The 18,089-nt window shown below is 52.6% G+C and overlaps 1 protein-coding gene across 1 annotated transcript in view; it reads left to right on the top strand.

Moving 5' to 3' along the window:
* The window catches only part of ILK (integrin linked kinase), a 104,371-nt gene that overhangs the window by 58,085 nt on the left and 28,197 nt on the right, over positions 1 to 18,089 (top strand). The window contains exon 6 of the mRNA XM_088464030.1: positions 3,963 to 4,046. Within this exon, the coding sequence (XP_088320156.1) occupies positions 3,963 to 4,046 (84 nt within the window). The remainder of the gene's footprint in view (positions 1 to 3,962; positions 4,047 to 18,089) is intronic.

Below are 18,089 nucleotides of genomic sequence, written 5' to 3'. Positions count from 1 at the left end.
GACATGGGGGAGAGGATATCTGTATACTGTATGTGACCCATCACTCTCACTACCAGACATGGGGGAGAGGATATCTGTATACTGTATGTGACCCATCACCCTCACTACCAGACATGGTGGAGAGGATACCAGTATACTGTATGTGACCCATCACCCTCACTACCAGACATGGGGGAGAGGATACCAGTATACTGTATGTGACCCATCACTCTCACTACCAGACATGGGGGAGAGGATATCTGTATACTGTATGTGACCCATCACTCTCACTACCAGACATGGGGGAGAGGATATCTGTATACTGTATGTGACCCATCACCCTCACTACCAGACATGGTGGAGAGGATACCAGTATACTGTATGTGACCCATCACTCTCACTACCAGACATGGTGGAGTGGATGCCAGTATACTGTATGTGACCCATCACTCTCACTACCAGACATGGTGGAGAGGATACCAGTATACTGTATGTGACCCATCACTCTCACTACCAGACATGGTGGAGAGGATACCAGTATACTGTATGTGACCCATCACTCTCACTACCAGACATGGTGGAGAGGATACCAGTATACTGTATGTAACCCATCACTCTCACTACCAGACATGGGGGAGAGGATACCAGTATACTGTATGTGACCCATCACTGTCACTACCAGACATGGTGGAGAGGATACGGTATACTGTATGTGACCCATCACCCTCACTACCGGACATGGGGGAGAGGATACCGGTATACAGGTATGTTACCCATCACCCTCACTACCGGACATGGGGGAGAGGATACCGGTATACAGGTATGTGACCCATCACCCTCACTACCGGACATGGTGGAGAGGATATCTGTATACTGTATGTGACCCATCACCCTCACTACCAGACATGGGGGAGAGGATACCAGTATACTGTATGTGACCCATCACTCTCACTACCAGACATGGGGGAGAGGATACCAGTATACTGTATGTGACCCATCACCCTCACTACCAGACATGGGGGAGAGGACACCAGTATACTGTATGTGACCCATCACCCTCACTACCAGACATGGGGGAGAGGATACCAGTATACTGTATGTGACCCATCACCCTCACTACCAGACATGGTGAGGAGGATATCTGTATACTATATGTGACCCATCACCCTCACTACCAGACATGGTGGAGAGGATATCTGTATACTATATGTGACCCATCACCCTCACTACCAGACATGGGGGAGGGGATACCTGTATACTGTATGTGACCCATCACTCTCACTACCAGACATGGGGGAGAGGATATCTGTATACTGTATGTGACCCATCACCCTCACTACCAGACATGGGGGAGAGGATACCAGTATACTGTATGTGACCCATCACTCTCACTACCAGACATGGGGGAGAGGATATCTGTATACTGTATGTGACCCATCACTCTCACTACCAGACATGGGGGAGAGGATATCTGTATACTGTATGTGACCCATCACCCTCACTACCAGACATGGGGGAGAGGATATCTGTATACTGTATGTGACCCATCACCCTCACTACCAGACATGGGGGAGAGGATATCTGTATACTGTATGTGACCCATCACCCTCACTACCAGACATGGGGGAGAGGATATCTGTATACTGTATGTGACCCATCACTCTCACTACCAGACATGGGGGAGAGGATATCTGTATACTGTATGTGACCCATCACTCTCACTACCAGACATGGGGGAGAGGATACCAGTATACTGTATGTGACCCATCACTCTCACTTCCAGACATGGGGGAGAGGATACCAGTATACCGTATGTGACCCATCACTCTCACTACCAGACATGGGGGAGAGGATACCAGTATACTGTATGTGACCCATCACTCTCACTACCAGACATGGGGGAGAGGATACCAGTATACTGTATGTGACCCTTCACTCTCACTACCAGACATGGTGAGGAGGATACCAGTATACTGTATGTGACCCATCACTCTCACTACCAGACATGGAGTAGAGGATACCAGTATACTGTATGTGACCCATCACCCTCACTACCAGACATGGGGGAGAGGATATCTGTATTCTGTATGTGACCCATCACCCTCACTACCAGACATGGGGGAGAGGATATCTGTATACTGTATGTGACCCATCACCCTCACTACCAGACATGGGGGAGAGGATATCTGTATACTGTATGTGACCCATCACCCTCACTACCAGACATGGGGGAGAGGATATCTGTATACTGTATGTGACCCATCACTCTCACTACCAGACATGGGGGAGAGGATATCTGTATACTGTATGTGACCCATCACTCTCAGTACCAGACATGGGGGAGAGGATACCAGTATACTGTATGTGACCCATCACTCTCAGTACCAGACATGGGGGAGAGGATACCAGTATACTGTATGTGACCCATCACTCTCACTACCAGACATGGGGGAGAGGATACCAGTATACTGTATGCGACCCATCACTCTCACTACCAGACATGGGGGAGAGGATATCTGTATACTGTATGTGACCCATCACTCTCACTTCCAGACATGGGGGAGAGGATACCAGTATACTGTATGTGACCCATCACTCTCACTACAAGACATGGGGGAGAGGATACCAGTATACTGTATGTGACCCATCACTCTCACTACCAGACATGGGGGAGAGGATATCTGTATACTGTATGTGACCCATCACTCTCACTACCAGACATGGGGGAGAGGATACCAGTATACTGTATGTGACCCATCACTCTCACTACCAGACATGGGGGAGAGGATACCAGTATACTCTATGTGACCCTTCACTCTCACTACCAGACATGGTGAGGAGGATACCAGTATACTCTATGTGAAGCACCACACAGGATATAACACCCTGACAACTCCTGTATTAGGGCTCAGTGAGAATAAAGGCGCAGGGAAAGTAAAATGGCTGACAGAGGAAAACAGAAACTCAGACAGACAGCGCTAGCATACAGTCACATATAATGCAGATATAAACACCACCTGCACAAATAGCACTACCAATCAACTACACAGTGCTACATACACTGAGCACCTGGAGGAGAGGTATATAGGGGGACCCGGGCCAGCGTTTAACCCCCGGGACGCTGATCTCTCGTAACTATTTCCAGCCTATGTCTCTGGTGGCCGTGTGGAAGCGCAGGACTCCGTGCCTGGCTCCACTTGCTGTCATCCCCAGGGAGTCCCCAGCCCTGGGGGAAAAGACTGCGTCTCAGCTCGTGGTGGCCCGCCGCTTACCGTAGCGCCCGGCCGCAGTCCAGGGATCATCCGGGGTCCCTGCTAGCCATGACCATGGATGCCCGCTGAGATCCCCTGATCCTTCTCTGCGCCGGCGGGGTGACGGAGCGGCAGCGCGGACGTCCCCTGGACTGTCCGCACTTGAGGAAAGCTTAAAATCTTCAGGGGCTGAATAAAAATCTCCAGCCGGGCACCCAACGAACTGAGGTGCCTCTGGCCCGGGGGTGGGGTATAGGAGGGAGACCCAGTGCATCCTGGGAGAAAAATGTAACTGCGTGGTGCCTGGATGACTTCATCATCATCTATACCCCAAGGTCTCCCTGTGGAGCCTATGGACCCTGTGTGTAATATCATTACCTAGTTGCTATGCGTGTATAATATTACCTGGTTACTGCGTGTGGAGCATTATTACGTGACGTGTGTGTAATATTACCTGTTGGTTGTGTGTGGAGCATAATTACATGAGGTGTGTGTGTAATATTATTACCTATCTGTTCGTTTTATAACATTATTACACGACATAGAATTTCCTATTGGTTTTAGTGTGGATCTTTATTACATGAATTGTATGTAATATTATTGCCTGGTGGCTGCCTTTGGAACATTATTACATGACTGCTGACTGTGGTGGGGGGGTTCCTGAGTAGCTTGTACTGTGTATTACATGTATTCATCATCCGTAATATGAGACGTTGGTTTTGTTCCCTCCAGACCGGGCTGAGAAGATGGGTCAGAGTATGAGCAGGATCCCTTACAAAGATACTTTCTGGAAAGGAACCACAAGAACCAGACCACGTGAGTACTGCCTCCTACCTCTCCCATCACTACCCCTTCCTGTACCTCAGCCACCTCATCAGGCACCTCCTTCCTCTCCCATCACTACCCCTCCCTGTACCTCAGCCACCAGGCACCTCCTACCTCTCCCATCACTTCCCCTTCCTGTACCTCAGCCACCTCATCAGGCACCTCCTACCTCTCCCATCACTTCCCCTTCCTGTACCTCACCCACCTCATGAGGCACCTCCTGCCTCTCCCATCACTACCCCTTCCTGTACCTCAGCCACCTCATGAGGCACCTCCTGCCTCTCCCATCACTACCCCTTCCTGTACCTCAGCTACCTCATCAGGCACCTCCTGCCTCTCCCATCACTACCCCTTCCTGTACCTCACCCACCTCATCATGCACCTCCTACCTCGCCCATCACTACCCCTTCCTGTACCTCAGGCACCTCCTACCTCTCCCATCACTACCCCTCCCTGTACCTCAGCCACCAGGCACCTCCTACCTCTCCCATCACTTCCCCTTCCTGTACCTCAGCCACCTCATCAGGCACCTCCTACCTCTCCCATCACTTCCCCTTCCTGTACCTCAGCCACCTCATCAGGCACCTCCTACCTCTCCCATCACTACCCCTTCCTGTACCTCAGCCACCTCATGAGGCACCTCCTGCCTCTCCCATCACTACCCCTTCCTGTACCTCAGCCACGTCATGAGGCACCTCCTGCCTCTCCCATCACTACCCCTTCCTGTACCTCAGCTACCTCATCAGGCACCTCCTGCCTCTCCCATCACTACCCCTTCCTGTACCTCACCCACCTCATCATGCACCTCCTACCTCGCCCATCACTACCCCTTCCTGTACCTCAGCCACCAGGCACCTCCTACCTCTCCCATCACTTCCCCTTCCTGTACCTCAGCCACCTCATCAGGCACCTCCTACCTCTCCCATCACTTCCCCTTCCTGTACCTCACCCACCTCATCATGCACCTCCTACCTCGCCCATCACTACCCCTTCCTGTACCTCAGGCACCTCCTACCTCTCCCATCACTACCCCTTCCTGTACCTCAGCCACCAGGCACCTCCTACCTCTCCCATCACTACCCCTTCCTGTACCTCAGCCACCAGGCACCTCCTACCTCTCCCACCACTACCCCTTCCTGTACCTCAGCCACCTCATCAGGCACCTCCTACCTCTCCCATCACTACCCCTTCCTGTACCTCAGCCACCTCATGAGGCACCTCCTGCCTCTCCCATCACTACCCCTTCCTGTACCTCAGCCACCAGGCACCTCCTACCTCTCCCATCACTACCCCTTCCTGTACCTCAGCCACCAGGCACCTCCTACCTCTCCCACCACTACCCCTTCCTGTACCTCAGCCACCTCATCAGGCACCTCCTACCTCTCCCATCACTACCCCTTCCTGTACCTCAGCCACCTCATGAGGCACCTCCTGCCTCTCCCATCACTACCCCTTCCTGTACCTCAGCCACCTCATGAGGCACCTCCTGCCTCTCCCATCACTACCCCTTCCTGTACCTCAGCTACCTCATCAGGCACCTCCTGCCTCTCCCATCACTACCCCTTCCTGTACCTCACCCACCTCATCATGCACCTCCTACCTCGCCCATCACTACCCCTTCCTGTACCTCAGCCACCAGGCACCTCCTACCTCTCCCATCACTACCCCTTCCTGTACCTCAGCCACCTCATCAGGCACCTCCTACCTCTCCCATCACTACCCCTTCCTGTACCTCAGCCACCTCATGAGGCACCTCCTGCCTCTCCCATCACTACCCCTTCCTGTACCTCAGCTACCTCATCAGGCACCTCCTGCCTCTCCCATCACTACCCCTTCCTGTACCTCACCCACCTCATCATGCACCTCCTACCTCGCCCATCACTACCCCTTCCTGTACCTCAGCCACCAGGCACCTCCTACCTCTCCCATCACTACCCCTTCCTGTACCTCAGGCACCTCCTACCTCTCCCATCACTACCCCTTCCTGTACCTCAGCCACCAGGCACCTCCTGCCTCTCCTTCCTCCGCCGCGTGCCATGATAGAATGTGATGGGGCTCGCTGTGTGCCGCGTGCAGTTACTCTGATGTCAGTGTATGACGTAACCCCCGGTATCGCTGTGTGCCGCGTGCAGTTACTCTGATGTCAGTGTATGACATAACCCCCCGGTATCGCTGTGTGCCGCGTGCAGTTACTCTGATGTCAGTGTATGACGTAACCCCCGGTATCGCTGTGTGCCGCGTGCAGTTACTCTGATGTCAGTGTATGACGTAACCCCCCGGTATCGCTGTGTGCCGCGTGCAGTTACTCTGATGTCAGTGTATGACGTAACCCCCCGGTATCGCTGTGTGCCGCGTGCAGTTACTCTGATGTCAGTGTATGACGTAACCCCCCGGTATCGCTGTGTGCCGCGTGCAGTTACTCTGATGTCAGTGTATGACGTAACCCCCCCGGTATCGCTGTGTGCCGCGTGCAGTTACTCTGATGTCAGTGTATGACGTAACCCCCCGGTATCGCTGTGTGCCGCGTGCAGTTACTCTGATGTCAGTGTATGACGTAACCCCCCGATATCGCTGTGTGCCGCGTGCAGTTACTCTGATGTCAGTGTATGACGTAACCCCCCGGTATCGCTGTGTGCCGCGTGCAGTTACTCTGATGTCAGTGTATGACGTAACCCCCGGTATCGCTGTGTGCCGCGTGCAGTTACTCTGATGTCAGTGTATGACGTAACCCCCGGTATCGCTGTGTGCCGCGTGCAGTTACTCTGATGTCAGTGTATGACGTAACCCCCCGGTATCGCTGTGTGCCGCGTGCAGTTACTCTGATGTCAGTGTATGACGTAACCCCCGGTATTGCTGTGTGCCGCGTGCAGTTACTCTGATGTCAGTGTATGACGTAACCCCCGGTATCGCTGTGTGCCGCGTGCAGTTACTCTGATGTCAGTGTATGACGTAACCCCCCGGTATCGCTGTGTGCCGCGTGCAGTTACTCTGATGTCAGTGTATGACGTAACCCCCGGTATCGCTGTGTGCCGCGTGCAGTTACTCTGATGTCAGTGTATGACGTAACCCCCCGGTATTGCTGTGTGCCGCGTGCAGTTACTCTGATGTCAGTGTATGACGTAACCCCCCGGTATCGCTGTGTGCCGCGTGCAGTTACTCTGATGTCAGTGTATGACGTAACCCCCCGGTATCGCTGTGTCCTGGGTTTAGGAACCTGCATGGACATCACAAAGCAGCGAGTGTATAATGCATCTCCTGACCACTACATCATGTGATGCCCCCTCATACATACGTGTAAGACCACCCACGTCACCCTCATCATTGCCTGGCATGGTTGTATCAGATACGACCAGTCAGAAATGCCCACTGGGCGGCTGCAGGAGGCTAATCTTCCCGCAGCCTCCTATATTAGAGGGACCTCCTGGTCCCTCTACACCCTCGGCTCCCCCTCCTTTATGTCCCGATCACTGCTGGTCCTAGCATCATCCCCCTCCCAGCGTGGCTGCAAGGAAAGCTGTGTCTTACATAGAAGCTGCAGCTCTTTGTAGCCGCGGCTGAAGCTGTGTCCTGATCACCGTGGCCAGCTGCCGTCACCCCTCCCGGCCCGTTCAAAGAAGGCAGTAGCTGCGGCTTCTTGTAGTCACCACGGCTGCTGCACTATGTCCAGCCCGCGGCACCCTCCTCCCAGCGCGGCTGCCTTCAGTGATAGCAGCTCATAACATCCGCAGCGGCTGTTGATCTGTTTACTGCCCCCGGGACCTCCCTCCGCTTCCGCTGGGTTCACCAGGTACAATAGCGCCGCCTCTGCTGTCTGCCCCCATGGCATGTGCCCAATCACTGCTGGCAACAGTGATCGGTAAGTGTCTACGGAGTACAGTGTCATACATACAGTCAGGTGCATAAATATTTGGACATTGACAGAATTCGCATATTTTGGCCTCTATTCACCACCACAATGGCTGTGAAATGAAACAAACAAGATGTGATTTACCTGCAGACTTTCAGATTTAATTTGAGGGTAATTACATCCAAATCAGGTGAACGGTGTAGGAATTACAGCGGTTTCTATATGTGCCTCCCACTTTTTAAGGGGCCAAAAGTAATGGGACAAACTAAACAATCCTAAATCTAACTTTCACTTTTTAATACTTTGTTGCAAATCCTTTGCAGGTAATTACAGCCTGAAGTCTGGAACGCATAGACATCACCAGATGCTGGGTGTCATCCCTGGTGATGCTCTGCCAGGCCTCTACTGCAAATGTCTTCAGTTCCTGCTTGTTCTTGGGGCATTTTCCCTTCAGTTTTGTCTTCATCAAGTGAAATGCATGCTCAATCGGATTCAGGTCAGGGGATTGACTTGGCCATTGCATAACATTCTACTTTTTAGCCTTAAAAAACTCTTTGGTTGCTTTTGCAGTATGCTTCGGGTCATTGTCCATCTGCACTGTGAAGCGCCGTCCAATGAGTTCTGAAGCATTTGTCTGAATATGAGCATATAATATTGTCCGAAACACTTCAGAATTCATTCTGCTGCTTTTGTCAGCAGTCACATCATCAATAATACAAGGGAACCAGTTCCATTGGCAGCCATACATGCCCACGCCATGACACTACCACCACCATGCTTTACTGATGAGGTGGTATGTTTTGGATCATGAGCAGTTCCTTTCCTTCTCCATACTCTTCTCTTCCCATCACTCTGGTACAAGTTGATCTTTGGCCCTCATTCAGAGCCGTACGCTCTGAGCAGAGCGCACGCTCTGAATGAGGGCCGGGCTCCATTTTCATGGAGCGTCCTCCTGGACGCTCGTATAGCTGTGGGTCACCACCCACAGGCTATACGAGCGTGCATTTTGATGGCCGCGATGGTCGAGACCATCGCGACCATCGAAATTGCGAGCCGGAGCCTGCGGTTGAGGTTTTCAACCGCAAGCTCCGGAGTGATTTTGGCTCTCAGAGCCAAAATCACTCCCACTGACATCACTAGTGATGTCAGTGGGCCGGCTTGTGACGGGAGGCGTTCCCGTGGGAACGCCCCCGTCAGGGAGGCACGCCCACCAAAGGGGGCGTGCTGTCAATCAACATTGACAGCACGCTCCCTTTGATCGGACACAACGAGCGAAGGACTTTCCTTCGCTCGTCGCGTCTGGCGCATGCGCACGACGGAGCTCCCTCCGTCGTGCGCATGCTCAGTGCATAATATCGACCCACTTGCGAGCGGACAGCCGCTCGCGAGTGGGTCTGAATCAGGCCCTTTGTTCCAGAACTGTAATGGCTTTTTTAGATGTTGTTTTGCAAACTCTAATCTGGTCTTCCTATTTTTGAGGCTCACCAATGGTTTACATCTTGTGGTGAACCCTCTATATTCACTCTTGTGAAGTCTTCTCTTGATTGTTGACTTTGACACATATACATCTACCTCCTGGAGAGTGTTCTTGATTTGGCCGACTGTTGTGAAGGGGTTTTTCTTCACCAGGGAAATAATTCTTCTGTCATATTGACTGCTGACCAAAGCAGCAGAATGAATTCTGAAGTGTTTCGGGCAATATTATATGCTCATATTCAGTCAAATGCTTCAGAACTCATTGGACGGCGCTTCACAGTGCAGATGGACAATGACCCGAAGCATACTGCAAAAGCAACCAAAGAGTTTTTTAAGGCTAAAAAGTAGAATGTTATGCAATGGCCAAGTCAATCCCCTGACCTGAATCCGACTGAGCATGCATTTCACTTGATGAAGACAAAACTGAAGGGAAAATGCCCCAAGAACAAGCAGGAACTGAAGACATTTGCAGTAGAGGCCTGGCAGAGCATCACCAGGGATGACACCCAGCGTCTGGTGATGTCTATGCGTTCCAGACTTCAGGCTGTAATTGCCTGCAAAGGATTTGCAACAAAGTATTAAAAAGTGAAAGTTAGATTTAGGATTGTTTAGTTTGTCCCATTACTTTTGGCCCCTTAAAAAGTGGGAGGCACATATAGAAACCGTTGTAATTCCTACACCGTTCACCTGATTTGGATGTAATTACCCTCAAATTAAATCTGAAAGTCTGCAGGTAAATCACATCTTGTTTGTTTCATTTCAAAGCCATTGTGGTGGTGACTAGAGGCCAAAATATGAGAATTCTGTCACTGTCCCAATATTTATGCACCTGACTGTGTGTGTGTGTGTGTGTGTGTATGTGTATATATATATATATATATATATATATATATATATATAATTTCTACTTCAGAGTCCACAGGGTTGACCTTAGCTTGGATCTGGATCCATGGGCACCATACAGTTAAAGCTTTAGCTCCCAGGATGCACTTGGGTCCGTCCTCCTCTATACTCCGCCCCCAAGCCACAGGCACCTCAGTTTAGTTTGGTGCCCGGCCGAAGTCTGTCACCTGTTGCAGGGGGGCTGCAGGAGCAGCCCCTAAAGCTTTCTTTTAAAGAAGAAGATTTTATTATTTTCTTACTTTTTTAACTAAGCGGCAGCATCAGACTGTCTGTCAGACGTCCGCGCTGCCGCATGTTCTTCCCGCTGGCGCCGTGACGCCAGTACAGATCTGGGGATCGCGGCGGGACCCCAGAGTCTGTACTAGCCGGGCTCTGGGGACTCCCTTGACTGCTGCCGGACATACGGCATTCAGGTAAGTCGCGAGTCGCCGGTTTATTTTGGCGGCCTGCGGATACTTTAAAAATGCAGTCAGATGCCTCCTGGTCTCTGGGGACAGACCGGAGGCGCTAGCAGTGGCGGCGGGCTCCCCCTCCATTGAGGCATACCCCGTGTGAACACTAGACCACCAGGGTAGTAAGCTGGAAGCTGGACCAGCAACCCTGGGGTTAATAGCTAGCCGGGGGATATAGCTTTCCCTGTATTATGGCTCCTTCCCTCAGCTCAGCGCGCCTTTCTGCTCCGTGTCTGGCGTCGCTGAGCTGCTCCTATCTTCGGCCACTCCTCCTCTGGGGTCTCCGGCGGCCATTTTCTCCAGTGACACAATGAGATCCCTCAGGCTGTACATGTGGACCGGTCCCCCTGTGTACCTCTCCCCTGCTAAAGGACGGTGTACACAGCGCTATAGCCCTCCCAGACACTGAATCTGGGTGGTTGAGTTTAGCGGAAGGTGCAGTGAGTATATCTTCCTGCATTGTATGTGACTATTGCTAGTGCTGCCTGTCTGTGACTTATTCTCCTTACTGTCAGCTTATACCTATCCCTTTCCTTCTCCTACGGCCCTAAGGTGTGTGGGGGAGGGTTTTTCTACGGACCTCACTTGTATAAAACAAGTATTGGTGAGGTCAGTCACTTACAGTTGTGTGCCACACAGTGTCATATTGTGAACTGTTGTATTGCACACTTGAGAGTGCGCAGGTGTTAATACCATACTGCTTCCTGTGATAAGTAATTCCTGTGTATTTACTGTATCATGTCTGATGAGGAGGTAGAGCACTCTGGGACCCCTGTGTTGGTTTCATGCAGACGCTGTCCTGCAGGATTTAATAGGGAGGATCTATCTCAGGATGGTCTGTGCGGGCGGTGCCGGCTGGTACCTGGCCCTACTAAAAAACCCCTATGTCACAGGACCCTCCATAGGCGATGTTTTCACAGGTGCTGGTGTCAATTGCTGACCGTTTATCGGTCCCGACAGTCCCTCCTAGGGCGTTGCCCGAGCACACCATCCCCCATTCCCCGGGAATTCCGCAAATACTGCAGTCTCCACCCGGGTCCCAGACTGTAGGTCCCTATACGGGGATGCCTGTGTACCAACAGCCCCCCCGGTGACGCAACAGTCTGTTGTGCCTTTTCAGAGTTTCCCTCAGGCGACTAATCCTCCCTGGGTAGAGGTACTCTCCAGCTCGGTACAGAGCCTGGCGGCCACGTCTTCGGATTTTCAGTCGATGTTACAAAGTGATATGCCGCAGAAGGCGTCCAAGCATCATGTCGTTAGTACATTGACGGCGCAATTGTCAGACTCCTGAGGTGTCCTCAGACGATGGAGAGATTCTTGAGGACTCTGATGCTACAGGTCAGGAGGTGGAAACTAGTTCCTCCATTAATGTGCCGGCATTAGTTAAGGCGGTGCGAGCCATCCTTCAAATAGAGGAGGATGCCCCGGCGTCTAAGCCTAAGTATCCTAACTTTAAAAAGGTTAAGGTTACTTCAAGTGTTTTTCCTCTGATCAATTGGCGGATAATATGGCGGTAGCTTGGCAGCTGCCTAGTAAGAAATTCCAACCACAGAAAAGGTTAGTTTCTAACTACCCTTTTCCTGATGATTATTGCAGGAAATGGGAAACCCCACCTGCGGTGGATTCCCATTTCACCCGCTTAATTAAAAGTGCTACGCTGCCTTTACCGTCTATTTCTTCTTTGAAAGATCCCACAGACAGGAAGGTGGAGACTGCATTGAAATCCATTTACTCTCTCTCTCAGGGGCAGTGGCTCGCCCGTCCATGGCCATCTCATGGGTGGCTAAGGCCATCGAGAGCTGGGCCAACGCTTTGGAAGATACTTTTCCCGAAGATGCTCTGGAGATGCAGAGAGCGTTGGTAGGACAGATCAGAGATGCTGCGTCCTGTATTGGGGAAGCATCGTTGGATACCAGTCTGCTGACCTCTACGGTTTCAGCTACAGCTGTGCCTGCTCGCCGGTCCTTGTGGCTGAGGTCCTGGAGGGCTGATGCTGACTCTAAAAAGGGCCTGGAGGCTTTGCCTTTTAATGGAGAATTGCTATTTGGTCCTGACTTGGACAAGATAGTAGATACTCTGGCTAAATCTAAGTCAGCCTTCCTCCCTTCGGCTTCTACGCCGGCTAAAGTGAGGAGCTCTGCCTTTCGGTCCTTTCGAGTTCAAGGTAAGGCCAAGGGTCAGTCCTTTCCGAAGCAGTCGGCAACCAAGGTCGCTCCTAAGCCTAAAAAGCGAGCGTGGAGTGCCAGGCGCCCTTCTACGAAGCAGGAAGATAAACCTGCTGCCTGATGGGACGGGCCTCCCTCTGGGGGACCCCAGAGTGGGAGGCCGACATTTTCAATTCGCCCAGTGTTGGCACTCTACCACCATGGATGCCTGGGTTCGAGAAGTAGTCTCCCAGGGGTACGCCCTATCCTTTCGGCTCAGGCCGCCCCACCAGTTTTTTTTGCACGAGTCCTTCTCTGGACGAGACCAAAGCTTCGCAGATTCAGGAAGTTATACAGTCCTTGCTGCAAGCAGGGGTCATTGTTCCCATTCCACAGTTACAACGTGGGACGGGGTACTACTCTACTCTGTTCCTAGTACAGAAACTCAACGGTTCTCATCGCCCTATCCTCAATTTGAAGTCTCTGAACAAATATCTCAGAGTTCCCAAGTTCAGGATGGAAACTCTGCGTTCCATCATTCTGGCGATGGAACCCGGGGATTACATGGTCTCCCTGGATATCCAGGACGCCTACCTCCATGTGCCTATAGCACCTGCACACCAGCGGTATCTCGGGTTTGCTATACTGCAACGTCACTACCAGTTTCGGGCGTTGCCCTTTGGCCTGTCTACGGCTCCGAGGGTATTCACCAAGGTGATGGCAATCATGGCCGCCCACCTTCGGAACCAGGGTATACGGCTGTTGCCGTACCTGGACGATCTTCTTCTGTTAGCAGGCTCCCGGGAGGTACTTCGTCACCATCTCCATCTGACCATTGCTTGTTTACAAGCACACGGGTGGTTAATAAATTGGAAGGTCCTCTCTGATCCCATCACAAAGGATGGTCCATTTGGGAGCTCTCCTGGATTCTCGTCAATAGCGGATCTTCTTGACTCCAGAAAAGGTTGCCTCCCTATAACTGCGTATACACAGTTGCCTGGGCAGTCGCAGAGTGTCAGTACACTCGGCCGTGAGAGTTCTAGGATCCATGGTGTCGGCATTCGACCTGGTGGAATTTGCTCAATTTCATTCGAGGCTCTTGCAGGGGCAGATTCTTTCGGAATGGAACGGATTACCTCACCGGATCCGGACTCAGTGGCTGGTGTTGTCTCCGGAGGTGTGCCTGTCCCTGAATTGGTGGCTTCAGACAGATCATCTCATCGAGGGTCACCCCTTTTGAATCCCGGACTGGGTTCTGCTCACGACAGATGCCAGTCTCCGGGGTTGGGGAGCAGTGACCGGCTCGTTATCTCTTCAGGGCCGGTGGTCTGCTGAAAAGGAGCTCTTCCCATAAACGTGTTAGAGCTGCGGGCAGTGTACCGGGCTGTAATGTCGTCAGGCACCGTTCTTCACGGAAGAGCAGTTCAGGTGCAATCAGACAACGCCACCACGGTGGCGTACATAAATCACCAGGGAGGAACTCACAGTCGAGCTGCGATGTTAGAGGTGTCTCAGATCCTGGCTTGGGCGGAGTGCCACCTTCCAGCAATCTCGGCAGTCTTCATCCCGGGAGTCCTCAATTGGGAGGCCGACTTCCTCAGCCGTCACAACGTGCATCCCGGGGAATGGTCGCTTCACCCAGAGGTGTTTCAACCTGGACCTGATGGCCTCCGTCACAATTACAAGTTACCCGTGTACGGCTCAAGGACAAGGGACGCAGGCGCAAGCCTGGTGGATGCGCTGTCGGTGAAATGGACATTTCACCTAGCGTACCTCTTCCCTCCGATCTCCCTGCTACCTCGGGTACTCACAAAAATCAAACAGGACAGGGGCACGTTTCTGGTGGTGGCTCCAGCGTGGCCCAGACGTCCTTGGTACTCCGATCTCAGGAGCTTGTCCGTAGATGCTCCGTTCCTTCTGCCTCAGCGCCATGACCTGCTGTCTCAGGGGCCCTGCCTTTACCCAGATCTGGGTCAGCTGTCTTTGACAGCGTGGCTCTTGAGACAGCCGTCTTAAGGTCCCGCGGCTTTTCAAGCTCTATCAGTACCACTGCGAGGGCGCGTAAACCTGCCTCTGCACGGATTTACCACAGAGTGTGGCACACTTACTTTCAGTGGTGTGAGTCCAGATACTTTGATCCTCAGGTGTTCAGGGTTTCTAGGATTTTGGCATTTTTGCAGTCAGGTCTTGACCTGGGCTTACGTCTTGCTTCCCTGAAGGTTCATGTATCGGCTCTGTCTGTGTGGTTCCAACGTAGAATCGCTACACTGCCTGACGTTCACACCTTTTTCCAAGGTGTTCTTAGAATCCAGCCTCCCTTTGTGCCTCCAGTGGCTCCGTGGGACTTGGCGGTGGTTCTTCGGGTCCTGCAGGGACCTCCCTTTGAGCCTCTTGAGTCGGTTGACCTCAAGTGGTTAACACTTAAAATGGTGTTTCTCCTGGCAATTGCTTCGGCCAGGAGGGTATCTGAGTTGGGGGCACTTTCCTGTAGTCCCCCCTTCTTAATTTTTCACCAGGACAGAGCTCTACTTCGCACTCGTCCTGAGTTTTTGCCTAAAGTAGTCTCTAAGTTCCACATCAATCAGGAACTTGTGGTGCCAGCTTTTCAATCTCCTGTTCTAACAGCTGGTGGGGCTTCGTTGGACGTTGTCCGTGCTCTCAGAGTTTATGTTGATCCCTGGATATCCAGGACGCCTACCTCCCATGTTCCGATAGCACCTTCGCACCAGAGGTATCTGAGGTTCGCTATCCTTCAACACCACTATCAGTTCCGGGCGCTACCCTTTGGTCTCTCCACGGCACCGCGGGTGTTCACGAAGATTATGGCGGTCATGGCCGCACATCTGCGGAACCAGAATGTACGGCTGCTGCCGTATCTGGACGACTTCCTGTTGATGGCGAGCTCCCCGGAGGTACTGCTTCAACATCTCCACCTGACGATCGCTTGCCTGCAAGCGCACGGGTGGCTGATAAATTGGAAAAAGTCCTCCCTAATTCCATCTCAGCGGATGGTTCATTTGGCGGCCCTGCTGGATTCTCGTCAGCAGAGGATCTTCCTGACTCCGGAGAAGGTCTCCTCCCTCCAGCTGCGGATACACAGTTGCCTGAGCAGTTGCCGCCTGTCTGTTCATTCGGCTATGAGAGTTCTGGGGTCCATGGTGTCGACATTCGACATGGTGGAATTTGACCAGTTCCATTCCCGGCCCCTGCAGGGGCTGATTCTATCAGAATGGAACGGGTTACCACACCGGATCCGCTCTCAGTTGCTGGTGTTGTCCCCGGAGGTTCGGCAGTCTTTGGCTTGGTGGCTTCAGACGGCTCTTCTGCTCGAGGGGCGCCCCTTTTGGATCCTGGACTGGGTCCTGCTCACGACGAATGCCAGTCTTCGGGGTTGGGGGGCAGTGACCGGCTCATTATCGCTTCAGGGTCGTTGGTCCGCGGAAGAAGCTCTTCTTCCCATCAACATTCTCGAACTGCGGGCAGTATACAGGGCCCTGCAATCATCCGGCCCCGCTCTTCACGGAAGGGCGGTTCAGGTGCAGTCCGACAACGCCACCACGGTGGCTTACATCAACCACCAAGGAGGAACTCGCAGTCGGGCAGCGATGTCGGAGGTGTCTCGCATTCTTGCTTGGGCGGAGTGTCACATTCCAGCGATCTTGGCAGTCTTCATTCCCGGAGTCCTCAATTGGGAGGCGGACTTCCTCAGCCGTCACGACGTGCATCCCGGGGAATGGTCGCTTCACCCAGAGGTGTTTCAGCTACTCGTGGACAGGTGGGGGCTGCCGGAGCTGGACTTGATGGCCTCCCGTCACAATCACAAGTTGCCCGTTTACGGGTCAAGGACAAGAGACGCAGGTGCCTGTCTGGTAGACGCGCTGTCGGTGAAATGGATGTTTCACCTGGCGTATCTGTTTCCTCCGATATCCCTGCTTCCTCGGGTTCTGCGGAAATTCAAGCAGGACGGCGGCACGCTCGTGCTGGTAGCTCCGGCGTGGCCCAGACGTCCTTGGTACTCCGATCTGAGGTGCCTCTCCATCGACGCTCCGTACCTTCTTCCTCAGCGTCAGGACCTATTGTCTCAAGGGCCCTGCCTTTACCCGGATCTGGGTCGGCTGTCTTTGACGGCGTGGCTCTTGAGACAGCCGTCTTAAGGTCTCGGGGTTTCTCCAGTTCGGTCATTGGTACCATGGTTAGGGCACGCAAGCTTGCTTCCGCACGGATTTACCATAGGGTGTGGCACACTTACTTTCGGTGGTGTGAATCCAGAAGCTATGATCCTCAGGTGTTCCGGGTTTCCAGAATCTTGGAGTTCCTTCTATCAGGTTTGGACCTCGGCTTACGCCCAGCCTCTCTTAAGGTTCATGTGTCTGCTTTGTCCGTGTGGTTTCAACGTCGGATTGCTACACTGTTCACACCTTTTTCCAGGGTGTTCTCAGGATCCAGCCTCCCTTTGTGCCTCCGGTGGCTCCTTGGGACTTGGCGGTGGTACTACGGGTCTTGCAGAGTCCTCCTTTTGAGCCGCTTGAGTCGGTGGAACTCAAGTGGCTGACTTTTAAGACCGTTTTTCTCCTGGCAATTGCTTCTGCCAGGAGGGTGTCAGAATTGGGGGCGCTTTCCTGTCGCCCTCCCTTTCTGATTTTTCACCAGGACAGAGCGGTGCTCCGCACTCGTCCTGAGTTTTTCCCCAAAGTGGTCTCAAAGTTCCACATTAAACACTTGTTTTCAGTCACCTGATCTTTCAGCTGGTGAGGCTTCCTTAGATGTAGTCCGGGCACTTAGAATTTATGTTGACCGGACTGCTTCGGTTAGGAAGTCGGATTCATTGTTTGTCCTCTTCGGTTTTCACAAGAGGGGTTGGCCTGCCAACAAGCAAACGTTAGCTCGTTGGCTTCGTTCCTTTATTTCTGAGGCTTATGCACAGGAGGGTTTACCTGTGCCAGCCTCTGTTAAGGCTCATTCCACTCGTTCTGTGGGTCCCTCTTGGGCTGCTAGATGTGGCGCCTCTGCTGTTCAGCTGTGTAAGGCGGCCACTTGGTCTTCAATTCAAACGTTTTTGAGGTTCTATGCGTTTGACACCCTCGCCTCTCAGGATGCATCCTTCGGGCGCCGGGTGTTCCTTTCAGCACAGGAGCGTCCCCGCCCTTAGTTGAACTGCTTTGGGACATCCCCAAGGTCAACCCTGTGGACCCCCTATGGACCCTGAAGTAGA

Source organism: Taudactylus pleione, unplaced genomic scaffold (assembly GCF_031769625.1).
Source record: "Taudactylus pleione unplaced genomic scaffold, aTauple2 ptg001564l, whole genome shotgun sequence".
Taxonomy (NCBI): domain Eukaryota; kingdom Metazoa; phylum Chordata; class Amphibia; order Anura; family Myobatrachidae; genus Taudactylus; species Taudactylus pleione.
Note: the sequence above shows the minus strand (reverse complement) of the source record. Positions and strands in the feature narration are given on the sequence as shown.